The sequence below is a fragment of the Syngnathus scovelli genome, chromosome 4, assembly GCF_024217435.2.
Source record: "Syngnathus scovelli strain Florida chromosome 4, RoL_Ssco_1.2, whole genome shotgun sequence".
NCBI classification, from domain to species: Eukaryota; Metazoa; Chordata; class Actinopteri; order Syngnathiformes; family Syngnathidae; genus Syngnathus; species Syngnathus scovelli.
The window spans coordinates 10,428,465-10,444,500 of NC_090850.1; the positions used below are offsets into that span (position 1 = coordinate 10,428,465).

The following is a 16,036-nucleotide window of genomic DNA, read 5'->3' on the forward strand; positions in this document are numbered from 1 at the left end:
GATTCCATTTTTTAACATTGCAATCTGGTTTTCTTCTGCATTCATCAATGTGGTATGCACAGGCCACAAAGGGATATTTTATTTGGACCTGGAAGACGAGACTGGACGGTCCACATTTATCCCACTGCAGTTTTCTCTCGTCAAACTACTTTCATTGGCTTACTGCTATTTTTTCCCCTCAATGACTCAACATCCCCCCATCTTTTCACTTTACTACCTCTCCTAGCCTCTATTTCTTTATTATCCTCTCATTCCTCTGCACAGCTCCAACACACCCGATGGCCTGCAGACACTCACTCCCTTGCATTGCAGTTCCACTGTGACCACCATGCTTACTCATAAAGAGAAGAAATTGCTAACCAGTCGTCATAAAACAACAGCACAAAAATGTCATTCACTCTCCCAGCAGCCACCAGAAAGAGGATATAACATATTTTGTCTTAGTTTAGCTTTTTTTCTTCATGTAGTTCACTTTGATACTTGCATACATGTTATACTTGTGATTTTTTTACCAAGGCTTTTAATCATTGATTTATTTATTTTTTATCAATGTTATTGTTTATTTGTTTCATCCCCTACATGTAATTTTATTTTTTTATAATTGCGATAGGCTGTCATAATGGGAGAGGGGTATTTATCCTCTGGTATCGTTATACTTGACAAGTGTAATTCACCAATTCATGCAATACTTCTACTGGTTTACAGCATGTTTATAACCAATATAGTCTGGCTGTTTGGATGACATGCATGAACTCAATTTTACATTGTATTGATCAAATTAATTTGTAGTGTAAAGGCCTCTTTTGAACAATTACGGACTGTCTTTCTTTTGAGTGCTGGATCATTGCCGTAACAAATGGCTCAGATCTGGAATCGGGGTCAGGGTTGTTGTGTTGTTCCATTATCCTGATTTCTATCTTTCTGTGGCACAGGAAAGGGTAGAAAAGCAATAGAAGGACAGTTTCAACACTAAGGAGCATTAGTCACCGATTGAGCTGAAAAATGAAAACATTCATCTACCTTTGGAGACCAAGTAATGAAAAACAAAATGCAGTTAAGACGAGAGAAACTGCAGTCAGACTGTTCTGCTTGATGTGGATGCACAGTACACACAAACAGTAGTTGTACCCTTACACAAAGGTTGGCAAAATATGGCGTGAAGTCCAAGATGGAGCAGGAGACAAATCCATCTTTTTACCGTGTGTTTTTACAGTGTTGACAGGAAGTCTTTTAGATCGTAGGAAAAAAGACAGGCTCCATTTTAGGTGCAGCCACTGATTGATTCGGCCCTCTGTGTAGGCGAGGAGGCTGATTAGGATGGACCTATCTCTTCTCTCCAGACACCTTCGTGCTAGTATGTGCATATGTGTGTTATGAGGAAATTTACACCTGATTGAGTGGCTGAACATACAAACAGTATTAGTACGGTTGAACTTAATGAGGCTCTTTAATGCAGCCAACAGCCCCTTTTACACTGACCATCTAACAGATTTTTGTGTGTGCAAATAGGCCATCAAAGCTGAGGATCTACATAAAAAGAGATCGACAAATGTTGGAGGAGTTCTCAATCTAATTAATTACTCATTTGATTCTAGATTGTGTTGCGTTGAAATTTTACCTTACATTTTGGATATGACCAAATGGAATGTTGTGTGCGTGGTCATTGGTAATCTCACTTTTCAATATTGTCTACACAACCTTGAATATTTCCTCGAAACGCTTTCATTTCTACACACGACGTTTAGGATGGAATAAGGGCATCAGTAACTGTATGGGTGCCGTATTTTCCGCACTATTAGGCGTACCTTCAATGAATGGCCCATTTTAAAACTTTGTCCATATATAAGATATATACAATTGGCCCGCGGGCCGGACTTTGGACACGCCTGCTGTAGTGGCTCAATATTGGTCCATATATAAGGTGCACTTGATTATAAGGCGCACTGTCGTCTTTTGAGAAAATTGGAGGCTTTTAGGTGTGCCTTATAGTGCAGAAAATACGGTAATTGTTATTTTTGTGCGGACAATACGGATTCCTTTCTATCCTACTCTCCATCAAACGAATTTGTTTGCTGACATTGACACGAGTCACAAGTGGGGATTATAGTAATTAGCCAACATCTTTTATGGATGCATTTGCGTCCATCACCTTCAAAATATTGTGTGTTCGATTCTCATTCAGTTTTGAATTAGCGCACACAGCCATTTATATCTGGGGATTTAGTCCAAGCATTTCTCAAATCCCCTTAAATCTGACACCCGTCGACAGAGTTCACTTTCACAACATTTTCAACGGGTATAATGTTGTTGAATAGCCCATCAAAACATCAACTTTAGTCCTGTTGGATAATATAAAGTAATATTCAGTCGTACTGATGGTGCTGGCTCTATGCGTCAGTCAGATAACTGAAAGATAAAAAGTGCAATCATGTCCATCATCTTTAATTGACCAGCTCTCATTAAATTTTTGAAATTCATCTCTGTGCTGCATAGTAGAGAATGATTATTATTTTCTTTGAATGGGTAGCTTTGCATTATTTTTGCCTGTCAACAGACAGCAGTGGTTCATTAACTCGATGAGTTCTGAAATACTTGTCTGATGATGTGAAAATGTAATTTTATGAGATTGGGCCATCTACCTGCTTCGGACTTAAGTTTGCCCTAACCTCCATCCTCTTCCACTTATCACTTATCTATTCCATAGAAATAACCTAGTATTCAAAGTTTTTTTTCTCCAAATACTCAACTACTTTATATTTCCATAAGACAGTGTTTTGCTCAGTCATTCCCGTGGGCGTTGCTGTTCATAAAGTGTCAGGTGTAGTGCTTACCAACATGAAAATAATGTCTGAGCCATGATTTGTGTTACTTGGAAAGAACATTTACACACAGCTCCTAATCTGCATTTAAAAGGGCCAGAGAAGTGGATTCTATTTATCCTCCGTTCCCTCTGTATAATTCACTAAGTGTCCTTCCTTGTTACTGTCTCAGTGGTTGTAAGGTCACTGCACCTTGGCTTGAATGATAAATTCCCCGCAACTCTGCTTGTTGAATATTTTCGAGGGATCATAATCAGCATAGTGAATTAAGTTAAATTAAATTGAAATTGGAGCAATATTCCCTCATTTGGTCTTTGGAAAATGACAGCTGAGCGACCTGTGTAACACGCAGGTTCAAGATCTCCCATAGCTGTTCAGCTGAGATCAGGTGAGCGTGAAGGTCACTGTGTATGAATAATTTTCTTACCATCAAAAAACTGATTTATTCAGGTTTGGACTTTAATAGGTCAATTGTGTGTATCTAGCCTGTTACAGACTTTATGTGTGCCGCCATCCTTTCATCTGCTCCTGCTCGCCCAAGCACGCGAGAGGTAGTTTTGGGAGTATTCACATTAAAACGATCCCGTTTCAAAGCTAAATTGGCCTTCATAGAGTATTTGAACCCTGTAAGAGACTTGACTCGCACATTTTTGCAGATTACCTATTGTTTTTCAAAGTCCTTTTGTTCCTCAAACTGTTGGATGGAAAAGGGTGTTCAGTTCGGTAGTGGGGATTTTGGGCTTGTTAAGAGTTTCAAGGACTTTTTACCACCTGTTCTGGAAGAATTATACAGAGAATAGCTTCCAAAAATACCATTCACATACTGATGTTCCCATGAGTACTGATATCTTCTTGTTTTGGCTTTTTCCTGGCTGTAGTGAGGCCCAGCAGGACCTTTTTTTTTTTTTTAATAAATAAAATTGGCCCAAGGATTGAACGTGTGGTAACTGAAAGTAGGTTTTGGTTTTGCTTCTCTTCATCTAAATAAAACATGTTTAAGCTACATATTTAACGTTGCCTAGCTCTTGCTGAGGAGGCAGGAATATTGTGTATAGTATTTCATTTCATATTCTGCGCTGATGGAACACATTATATTGTGCACAGATGGAGGGAAGAAACCAAGGTGCTAAGTTCTCAGTCGGTTTCTCATGCTTCAGAGATCCACATAATTCTTTATATGCCCTTGTGATTTTAAGATGGTGGTGCAGAGTTGCATACATGCTCATAGTATGAGAGCTAACCCCATCCAAAACATTTCTTTTCTCTACCAATACTGGTATTTTGGTCAGCAAAATTTAATGTCGAGTAAAAAGTGTTTTCCTTGGTCGATTGTAGATTTGTTGTTATAACTCACAAGTGACAAAAATAAGTATAGAAAGATCAGTATCTTGCGAGATAATCATTTATGGAGGGTTCATTTGCATTTACTTTGTTGTTGAAACCTACACAGCAAGACACACTGTAGCTCTAAAAGCTGCAATGGTGAAAAGAGTACTGAATGAATGGATGATGATTGCCCTATGGAGGCTGCAGACGGAAAGAGACAAAATATAGCCTATATATAAATGCTCTCTATAAGCGTTCATGCAGACTAAAACTAGAAATCCATATTAGTGTTCACGTAAGTGTGTGTTGATAGTATGTATGGGGAAGGTTGAAAGCAAGAGAGTGATATGTCACTTCAGTACAGTCAAGTAATGCATGCTTTGACTCAACCCAGCCCGAGTGAACTCTGTGTGGAACGACCCTGGGGAGGATGTTAAGACTCCTCTCCACGCCAAGCACCGTCTTCATGGCCTTTTGATTGGTGGAGACAAGCTGTGGACATGCCAAGCTCATTTTTGTATGTGCACGGGAGCGCAGAATTGCCTTTTGTACAACTCACTGCATCGTTAACATCTATTCTGCTCCATCTCTGTAAGTGCGTATGTGTTACTCCGAGGCTGCTGAATATCCTTTGCTCCAAGGTCAATGATAACCATCTCCTGCAGTGTTTACACAGATATACGCTCACAGTCTTAGCAAGATGCCAAAATTGTGACTTTCATACCATTTATTTGTAAAGTACCTTCACACTAACACAGAAATGAAAACATGGTGGCGGAATACTAAAACATCAACAAAAGCTGCTGAATCATTGATAACCTAACATCGAACATCAAATTCTTATTTTTAGCAAGCCAAGAGAATATAGGCCAGTGGAGGATTTTAAATGAAAGTATTAGATATAATAAAAACTATCTATTGAGTTTGCTAGCTATTTAGCCATCTAATAAATGTCCGTCTTGCTTCCCATATTGTGAGAGTGCAGCCCTTGGGAAGAATATTTTTTACTTGATTAGCCATTGTGTAAAAAAATGTCATCCTTTTTCAGTCAGTGAAAACAACTGATTGGGTATGGACCATTTGAACTTTGATCCAGTGGTAGTACAATGTGTCTGGTTACGGTACTGGTTTCTCTGCCAATCTCCCAAAGTTCAAAAGTCTTATTTGCCCAGTGGGGTTAATAATAGTGGAATTTATATGGAAATCTGACCACATGTTGTTAAGCTGGGTGTTACAGTCGCTTTTTTCACACTGGCCATTGAAACCCAGCGTTGTCATGGGTTTTTATCTGCTTGCTGTCCCATGTGTATCGATGCAGGATGGGTGGATTAAAGTCACCCTGGGAATTTACAGGTTTACGGCCTCCAGTATAAAATCAGAGGGAAGACAGAGACATGTCACAGGCTATAACCTAAGCCTCAACTTTACTACCTGAGACCTCCTGTTTTCTGTGTTGAAAGCAATTCCCTATATGCCAACGCTCGACTGCAGAGATTTCGTTGAAAGTCGAAGCCAGCCTAAGTATTTCAGGTTGCCATCGTCTCTTTCAACTTTGTGTCAGATTTTTTAAATGCTATTTGCGAGTCAACTCTAAGCTCCAGAAGGAAAATGAAGAAGTTCACACTTCAGCCAACAAAGGCAATACTGCTGAGAATTGGTGTGCGCCTTTGTCAGTTATTTTATTTTTCTCGCATATCAGGAGATACGTCATCAATGGATTGTCGCAGTCCGCACTGATATTAGCTTGCGGGCATGATTTGACAACTTCTGTCAGAATGGCAAAAGCAAATTAATGTACTGTAATGCATCTGGTGCAGCATTTTATAACACAATACAATATAATACAATGCGGCCCCCAGCAATGATCTAATATGATGTATAAATCAGGTTACCATACGAAGCACCTGCAATTCAATTTTGCATACACCTTAATGCATACAACCTTTGTCAGCACCTCAGTGACATTCGCATAAAGATGAATCCAGGAGTTACCTTGGTTACGACGGAGTTCAATTTCAATGTCAGCAAATTTTTAAGTTGGAATATCCTATTGATCACTACACCGACGCAACTCAGTCATAATTACAGTAAATATATTGAAAACATTTGTAGGCCATGAATATAAAACAAATTAAATAAAAGTAAACTTGGTGGTAACACAGCATGCATTTTTGTGGTATATTAATATATATTCTTACACCTTCATGGAAAATAATTCATTGCACATCATTTACAACCTTGGAATGTCATATGTCAGGACAGATGACAGATGACCTTCTGTATTTATGATCTGAAATAATCTATTCACTGAACAGCCAGAGTGATGAGGTCATTTAAATACTACTCATTAATTTAGTAATGTGAATATTGCTTTTTCATCAGTGTATTTACCGTAAGGAATTCCATATCACATATTCTTTTGATTTAATATTTATTTTTGGGGATAAAAGCGTAGTGCTCATTTTGGACTTAAGCATAATTCCCTGTCTCCCCCCCCCCCCCCCCCCATTCACCTGCGCTCACACTGCTCAATCACTTCATCGTACAACATGTGGTATTACTTTTGCTTCTCTGACTGATGTACTCTGACAGATTTAAAAAAAAAATTCTATTGTGCAATGTGGTAGTAGTCAAGAACAGCGATTCCATTACTGTACACGATACATACATTGTGGGCGCACATGTGCCTTGGCTTGAGTGGGTGGTCTGTGGAGTATTTTTATTCTCAGAAGTGCCAGTTATAATAAATAAATCTTTATATGATCTCGATACAGGATTAGGTGACATGACTACATTGTACCTGCACCGAACAAGCGCTCTATGGACTTTTTGAGTGAATTGCTCCAGTTGTTTGATTGGATTGTGAAAAGTGGTGGCTGTTAGCAATATCTGGGAAGGAACAATCCCATCACAGTAATTGTATGACAAGTATATGTTGTGTGTGCATATTTATACAAATGAGGAATTTTAATGGGCCATGGCTCATCACCTCACAGCATGGCAGAGGAGGGCAAGTTTACCGACCAAGAGAACCCGTCAAAGCAGTAACACTAATCAAAAGTATTGAATTTTATGTGTCAAGTGAGCTCAACCACAATTCGAATAGCCTAAATTGAACACGCTCATATTCCTAACTCAAAGGGTAGCTCCTCAAATTGCCGCTTTGTCTCAAACGCTGTGGCACAAAACGTGAATGTTCTCATCACAAGAACAAAATGATATTTTGTTAATTCCAAAACTTGTGCCTTTCATACAATGCTTACTATGTTCTCTTCTTCTGCATCACTATCCATTTTCCTTCTACCCAAGCTACCATCTATCTCCGTTTTCAACTACTTGCTCTTGCACAGCTAGAACCTAAGCACAGCAACAGGGCAGGCGATAGCATCTACAGATGCGCTGCCAAAGAGATAAGAACCAAGAAGCAGCATGCCCTTCTCGAGCAAACAACAGGGCGCATTGAAATATGTGGCGGGATGATGAAGAAGGAATAGGAAGGGTGGAGACAGACTTCAAGCAGTTTGAGATTAATTAAAGCATAGCATGTGAAATGGGCCAACATTTAGAACGAAAGGTGAATGATGTATTAGGTAGGGTATGTAGAGGTTATCTAATTAGCTTATATCTGTGTCGATCTACACTAGAGCAGGTGTGTTTAGTTGAATCATCGTGTATCCCCAAGGCTTGTTTTCATTCCAGCACCATAAACAGATTTGTAGCTTCATTTCTACGCAGCATTTTGGTTCGGTTCAGTTAAACATGGCCCATTTTCTTGTGTATCCCCTAGAAAGGCCTCACAAAATGGTCATAGAATATTCACCTGAACTGTCCTAACAAGATTTCATGAATGGTCACGGTTAGTGACTTGTTTTGGGATGATTTGAATCGTCGTTGGAAGGTTTCACAATGTCCATGCGCACCAGTTTTCTCACACATGCAATAAATATGTTTTTTTCCCCCCTATGATACCAAAAACAGTTACAGTTACCATCCTGCTTCTCCAAACGGATAACCAAGAACCTTTGTGGTGTGCGTGGGTGCGCACGTGTGTGTGTGTGTATACAATTTGGGAATTGCATCAACCCCGAAAGCGCGTTATTTAGAAAGTCTTGGAAGTGTAATAAATCAGAGCCATGCATACAAGTGTATGTTAGTGAAACTCAGCTGCTACACTGCAAAGTCATACAAATACAATTGAAACACTTGCATAGTACATGTGTATGTATACTACATGTATATATATTATTTTAACAATACTTAACTACAAGCTTGGAGTTGCCAAAATGTACATAGGGATGTATAGCATACTGGCGAGGCAGCACCTATTTCCTGTCTTTGTAGCAACAAAACAACAAACTTCTTCCTTGACCACATAAAAGTAATCAAATGCCATGTACTGTAAATGTCAAATCGATGAAGTTGCTGCTCAGTGGGTAGATGAGGCATATTGCGAAATATCATGCAATGCGTGGCACCACTAGGTTTCTATTTGCACCATTATCGGCAGTGAAGGTCTGCTTTTGCTGATGGTCTTCTACAATCATACAGTGCATTTCAAGTCGTCACGTCTGAAGCCGTACACGACAATTCATATGTTTCTCCAAAGCTCCCAACTGTCTACTACAAGTTTTACTGTATTCTCAAATGGCTTGAGTCACCTATAAGGGCAAGGTGTTTTTTTCAGCTCTTTCTGAAGCCAGAAGATGTTTTTCATTGAGTGTGGAAATAAGAACTCGTCTGGGGCCAATTCTTGCGGAAGGCCATCGATCTATCTTTATTCCATATTTCAGTTGAGAGAAGGGTTATTGCTTCTTAACTCTAATAAACTGCTGTTCTTGCCACTTACCACTAACTGTGCATCTGTGCATGCACTTTGCGTCATCTGCCCCTTTTGCTGATAAAGATAAATACGCTGTGATGACAAACACAGCCAGACTGCATTTTGTAATCATGACAGTATAGTAAGCGTTAATGTTTGGCTTCATGCATAATGAAGTACCTCAGTGATAAATAGATGCATTGCAACAATAATCGCTCTCTATTGTCTTATATTAGGGGAACCGGCAATAAGGAATTAATTTTCTGTAATGGTAGCATTCTGTGCTGTACACAATATGTTGAATTCAAAGAGGCTGTAAGCGAATGGCCAAAAAAATCATTTAAAAAAAACACCTTAGTTGTTGTTTATACCATTGTTGAAAAAAAGTTGAACTATGATTTTTATAATGTAACTTTTTTTATTACACCATAACTGTTATGGGTGTGCATCACTTCAATGAAAGACGATTTGACGCATATCTTGGTGTGATACAATTCAAGAATGATACAAGTGGGATGACTCAATATTAATTTGATGCACTAACATATACAAATTGAATCCTTTGAGCATTTCCTTGTCAAATACTCTGGCCACATTACAAACTTATTCAAATCAAAGTCCCTCCTGGAAAGACAAACAAGGCTGTGGTATTATCAAGCATAGCTACTAAGAATTCCCCTTGAAAATGTTTCATAATAATCTTAGTGCAATAGAGAGACAGGGTGATCTCTGTACTGGTTACCAAAAAGCCTGATTTTTTTTTATTTTAATGAAGCGTTATAAGTGCAAAAGTGGGATGGTGTAATTTTTGTGGGGTATGCCTTTGTTTCTTTTCAGTTGGGCGAAGAAGTTATGCACTTATTTGATTAAACATGCATTTCTCAGACAAAATTAGGACTAAACACAGCAAGGAACACAATATTAAAAGATTAAAAGAAAAGGCTTTCTCATTAGTAGGAAACTAAAAAGTATACCACTTTCTTGCTTTTATGGTTATAGTTTTGGGGTTTTGGCTGCCTTTTAATTGAAGGATGGTGAGTTGCTTCATGGCCTCCATTGCAGTGTGAAGAAGTCTTGACTATTTGAGCAATGCTTACTGGAAAGGTGCTAATTAAAATGACCCCATTAGTTTAGATTTTGTCCTCCATGCCCTGTTAACTGATACATTTAGATGATATCTTCTTCCAAGTTCATCATGCATGAATGTATTTCCCCCACTGAGCCAAACATATGTGGTGTACAAAAGAGCCAGTAGCTCACTGCATCATTGTATAGCATTTCTCATTGCATTTAAGAACCATTGAAATTAAACATGTGAAAATCTGTTAAATATTAATAAGGCGTAAATACTTTAACCGTCCTACCCTGAAAAAGTAGCAAGTAATTTGCCTGAATAGCATCGTTTGCTGTATTAAATAAGACCCTAAGAAATTATCTCCCCTGAAGCTTTGAGAAAACTTTCAATTATGGAATTAATTATCATTTATGCTACAGCATGTACAAAAGGGGCCTGGAACAAAAAGAAGCTGAGCTGATGTAAGGCTAAGAACATATTGTACAAAGGAATTATGCAATGCGTTTGGACTAGGCTTTTTTTCCCCCCCCCACATCATTATTATAGCCACTACATCTCATTTACTGGGTGAAACTTTTTGCTTCGCTGAACATGAATTAACCCACTCACACAAATAAATATAATGTGGCAGTGTTACATTGCTCTATAAATAGGAGAGAGATTGTGTTCACACTGCTGTGACTCTGCAATAAAAGAAGTCAAAAGACAAGACAAGGAGGGTTTATTATCGCGAGTAATTTCATTCTTAAAGATTTTTCCAACATGAAGGGCCTCAATTTCAGCTGCTCAATTTCAGCTATTGTTTTTACCCACCTTCCTCGAATGACTTTCGCCAATGACTTGGGATGCCTGTGAACTTGTTGAATTTAATGGGCGGGGGGAATAATAGGGTGGTGGTAATAGAGTCCCTTTGAGGCACTGATAAATTGTGGTCCACGGTTTCTGCTATCATCAAAGTGAATCTTGACATTTCTACCTTTTCATCGCCATGATTGCAAAATGGCTTTTGGAGCAAATGTTTCTCGGTTAAATGAGACACATTTTTCTATCTTTAGCGCCAAACGCTTTACATTTGATGAGGTTATTAAGTTGTGTGTGCTACTGCGCAAGTCATAGATAAGTGTTAGCCTTCAAGTTTCTAGTAAGTCAAGTCGTCTTATAAAATTAACATTGTTCATACTGAAACCATACCAAACAACCAGTTTGTCAGACCAAACTTCACATTTGAAGTGCTAGGATTCTCTGCTTCTCCTGTGCCTCAAAATTACACATCTGCAACATTGAGTTTCCGAGTAGAAAGGCGACATTTCTGCAAGGCGTTTACTAATACACTGAATCTAGAGGGAGATCTGTGAGTCTCTCTGCATATTCCATTAAGCTGCTCATTGTTATTCTGTGCTGGATGTTATTTCACAGCAGCGGGGGCCGAACTGTGCAATTTAAGTGTATGCCTCTTGATGTGCATGTGTGGTTACACTTGTCACTTATTCGATACTAAGATGTGCATTTCACAATCATAATGTTACAAGCTGATAAATAACTCCAAATATTGCCATGCATGTTATATGACTTAAAACAAGATCAGAGGAACAACACCTCAAAGCGTCTGGTTTCCATCCATCCATTTTCTATACCCCTTGTCCCCAATTTGGTTAATGCTCTATGTTTGAGAAAATCTTTCAATCAAAATCATCAGTGTTTATATTACATAATTCTAGTGAATAACCCAAACGACATAACATATCTTTTGTATTTTTGCTTTCTTTGAAGGACTTCACTAGAGCTTGACTAGGTGGATACGAAGCTCCCACCTAGTTAATTTAAACGGAACTTAATTGGAATCAATAGTGTTGGAACAAACTCTCCACTTCCGATCCTCCCCTGACACACACCACTGTGTCTATGTAGACATAGTACACACACACACACACGGGCACACACACGGGCACACGCGCACACGCACACACACTCACACGGTAAGATTTATTCTAATCCGTTTACTTAATAATCGCTGGTTATTACATAATAGGATGGACACGTACTGATTCAGAAGAAATATGTCCAGAAGAACAAAGATGAGGTCTCTCGTTGTTGGTATTAGTATGCATCTTAGGGATTTTCAATAGCGCCTCCTAAGTGTGTCAGTTTATGCCTGACATTAAAATGCATCCCCACACGAGCTTCCAGTTACCGCTTGTGATCTTGGTCTAATTTTCACGCTCTGTGTGTGCAACAATACACGCATGTTTTGACAAGTAAGTCTACTCTGCTAGAATTAAAACGTTTAGAAAAAATGACTACAACATCAAATTAGTATTCATTGTAAATGCGGTCATCCAAGATGTTGGCTGCATTAAAATTTCTGGTCACACTCATTGAAGTAGGCAGTACATCAATGTGGGCTGGAACAGAATCATTTTGTGTCCACACTGCTAGTAGAAGATGGTAGCGGATTCTTTGTAAAGAATGAAATATCTTGTCATGTCTGCTAATGACTTTCAGGGCCATCTCCCCTGTGTGCGCTTTAGGCCAAATGTCATCCCTCCCGTGCAACACAAAGCCAAGCTTGTATCTCTGGTTATTAGACCTGAGACCTTTGTTTTCAAGCTCATCCCTTAAAATGTCAGGCCTCTTTGGGCCAAACTATTTCAATTTCTCTATTCCTGCGTCTCAAAACTTTGACATCTTTCCCAATTGTGTAAATCGGACTGCCACATTTAAATGACACGGCTATAAAGCATGATTCACCCTGGTTAAATCAAAGTCTCTAAAACTGCTAGTGCTAAGATTCTTAGGATCCTTGCTATAAAAAATTTAAATCAAATTAAATCGTCATTATAAGCCAGATCTGTACCCTAGAATTCCCCCATCTCTCATGTATTATTCACCCATCTTCTCATCTTGTTATGATGAAAAATATAGCTAATATTTAATCTGTTGGAGAATATGGTTCTGTTTGCGCTAATGTGTGCTGTCCTTCATGTTATAGTAGGCGTTTGCTTGCTCCTTAAATCTTCGATCCGCCTCTGGGACTTTTTAGCTGTTTGACTCCTTCTCCATGTGAGATTACCCCCTGACTCAGTTTTGGCAGGGAATTTAAGGTACTGTTTTGGTGGAAGGAGGCTGTATCATCCTACAGCAAGTCTTTCGCCTTTTCCAACAGCATTTTTACGAAACATTAATCCCCCTTCTCTTGAGTGCGCAACCTACTCAGCTTGTGAATAGCTTTACTCACAGTTGATTTGGTATTTGTCTGTTTTTAACAAAGTTACAAATGTTCATTTTGTAACATGGTGTAAACTTCAGTAGACACAGTAGTATAGCACTTGTTTGTCTGTGTTCATTATTTGGCTACTCTGTGGTTCATGTGTTCTTAGCTGGGGCTAAATATAAATATATAATTGTCTACATGTGCTATTCCTCAACAAGGTTTTGTGTTTGTGGTTTTGGATAATTTTGAAAAAAAATTGAGCTGTGAAAAATAATTGATTAATCGATAATTATCGTTATTTCTAAGTTATTTACAGTCATAATATGAGTAACTTTGTTGTGAGTTGTTTGTTTGATATTGTTTAACAGTTTACTAATACTAAATACTAATACTAAAAATTAAGAATTGATTAGTAAACATGAGGATCAATTAAGAATTGATTAGTAAACATAAGGATCAATTATTGCTCAGTGGCGATGTGCATGTGGGTGTGACTAGTTGTTTGTCTCTATATGGGCCCTGCGACTGGCTGGTGACTAATTCAGGGTGTAATCTGCTTTTGACCCAATGCCGCCCCCGTGACCATGATCAAATAATAACACTATATATTTTGCAATACATTTTAATTCAAAATAAATTTGTATAGAATTGCTAGATTAATTGATGGAATAATCAAAAGAATAATTAGTTGTAAAAAAAATCGATGACAGCTTTACTAACAAACAAAAATATTGTGATCAAAACATGTAGTTTTTGTTCACTTTGGTATGCTAAAACACAAATGCATGCAGACACACACACACACGCACACACACACAAACACACGCACACACACACACACACACACCACAGTTATCCCCAAAGAGGCCCCTCGAGTTCAGCTTTTTATGGTTGATAGAGTAGCCTTCTTACTTATCTTCCCTAATTAGCCTTTACAGTTTACATATTGTAGATTCTCCGTAATTAAAGTAATTATATGCAATTGTTTCAAAGTCATCCTGTGAGTATTGTTATCAAATCACTGGCTCCAAACGCTAAAAATGATTATTTTACGCTGCAATGAAATCGGAGATAAGCACCAACAGTAAAATTGTTATTTTGAATTACTTTTGCCTGTCTCATTTGCTGCAAAACATACTAACCATTTTGGCAAAATCACAAATGCACCTGTTTGTCTTGGGATTTGCAGCAGGGCTGGGCAATTCATCGAAATTCAATCATGATTTCTCGCATAATGGAAGAAAAACAATTCATGTGCTGAATGGTATTGTGTGTTTGCAATTTCCCAACGTTTTGAAAGTACCCTGCATGTAATGTTTGTGATTTTGCTCTCCTTAAAGTCTGTAGCGAATGTTGTTTTTCTGTCCGATTCCTAAAAGGTTGCAATTATTTTTTATGTTGTAAAGAAATTTTGAACATGATCAAAATTTATTGGCAACAAGAAAAACAGTGCGACTATTGAAACTGTTGGTGAATATCTGGCTTATGACTTTGCGCACGACCCGTATATTTTTTTTTTCCAGACATGCTTTAAAAATGTAATGAAGCTGGGGTTACCAACTCCAGTCCCACAATGATTTCGATGTATTCCTTGCTCAACACACCTGATTATCTTAAATGCTTTGAAAATGCATAGTCTTGAGGTAACTGTAATCACAAATTATAAATAGACGGTTTGAAATTGTTTGTGACATTTGTTTATATTAGGAAATATTGTTTCGTATTAAAACTTGTCTCTGTCCCCCTTTTGAAGGAATGCCCAGGTTCGGCAGCCAGCCAGCACCTACATCTGTGCGTCAAGGTGACAGCCAAGTCATGGCCTGTGAAGTCAATTCAGACCTGGTGACCTTCACCCGCTGGGAGAAAGACCGTCAGCCCCTGGAGCTCAACTTGAGACTGGTCCAACTACCTACTGGTGCCTTGGTGATCAGCAACGCCACAGAAAATGATTCTGGTCTTTACCGTTGCTTGGTGGAGAATGTGGGGTCATCAAAGTCCAGTGAAGAGGCGCAGCTCCAAATCCTGCCAGGTATGCTGAGTCAGTAAGCAGACGCTTGAACGGCATAGATGGTTGTTTTGCGTTGTCTCTTTGTAATTATAAACCGATATAAACTTTTATTTTGGCTACACACTTCTACGGCAACCACATTATGAAGACTAAGCCTGATTTACTGAGTTGTCAAATTGTGGGCGCTAAACAGATTGCCCACATTGCTAGTGGGCTTGTTGCACATAATTTTCCAAGACTGTGAAGCAATAGTGGTGGAGAATGCCGCATTTAAAAAGGAGATTTGCAGATTAGGTAGCTGTGGTCGTTTTCACTATCAAACATTTGGGAAAGCACCGCAAGTGCAATGAGCAGTTAGTGAAACGACAGACTGTAATCGTCAAATCATTCATGAATCATTAAAAGTCGTTCCTGAAACAGAATTTTATTTTGGAATGTCCAGAACGTGCAGCAACATTTTTTGTTGTGGGCGCCCATGTGACTACTGCTGTTTCTAATTTTAGAGGTAAATGACGTTGGCTCTGAATTACCTTTAATGAAAACTGTGCCCAGCTGGATGTAGAGAGTGTTGTTGCTTTCGGTGGACTTATCAGAGAAAGCCTTAGAAGTCAGGAATTCCTCTGTGGCGCTGTCGTGTCTCATCGCTCTACACATTTTGTTTACTAAGTTGTTAGGCACCAGGCTCCTGCCGGCAAAGCGAAGATATTAAAAGCAATAAATTAGTCTTCAACAACCTCAGAAGGGGATTTATCTCTTTTTGTCTCCTCGAAGGTATGTG

The 16,036-nt window shown here is 38.7% G+C and overlaps 1 protein-coding gene and 1 long non-coding RNA gene across 13 annotated transcripts in view; one reads left to right on the forward strand and one right to left on the reverse strand.

Moving 5' to 3' along the window:
• Positions 1–16,036, forward strand: part of neo1a (neogenin 1a) — a 117,789-nt gene that overhangs the window by 45,268 nt on the left and 56,485 nt on the right. For all 12 annotated transcript variants that reach the window (XM_049718384.2, XM_049718386.2, XM_049718375.2 and 9 more), the window contains exon 3: positions 15,004–15,279. In XM_049718384.2, the coding sequence (XP_049574341.1) occupies positions 15,004–15,279 (276 nt within the window). The remainder of the gene's footprint in view (positions 1–15,003; positions 15,280–16,036) is intronic.
• The window catches only part of LOC125967377 (uncharacterized), a 31,645-nt gene continuing 30,733 nt past the window's right edge, over positions 15,125–16,036 (reverse strand). Inside the window, exons 3-4 of the long non-coding RNA XR_007480713.2 lie at positions 15,789–15,943; positions 15,125–15,272 (exon numbers count right to left, since the gene is read on the reverse strand). This is a non-coding gene — a long non-coding RNA (uncharacterized lncRNA). The remainder of the gene's footprint in view (positions 15,273–15,788; positions 15,944–16,036) is intronic.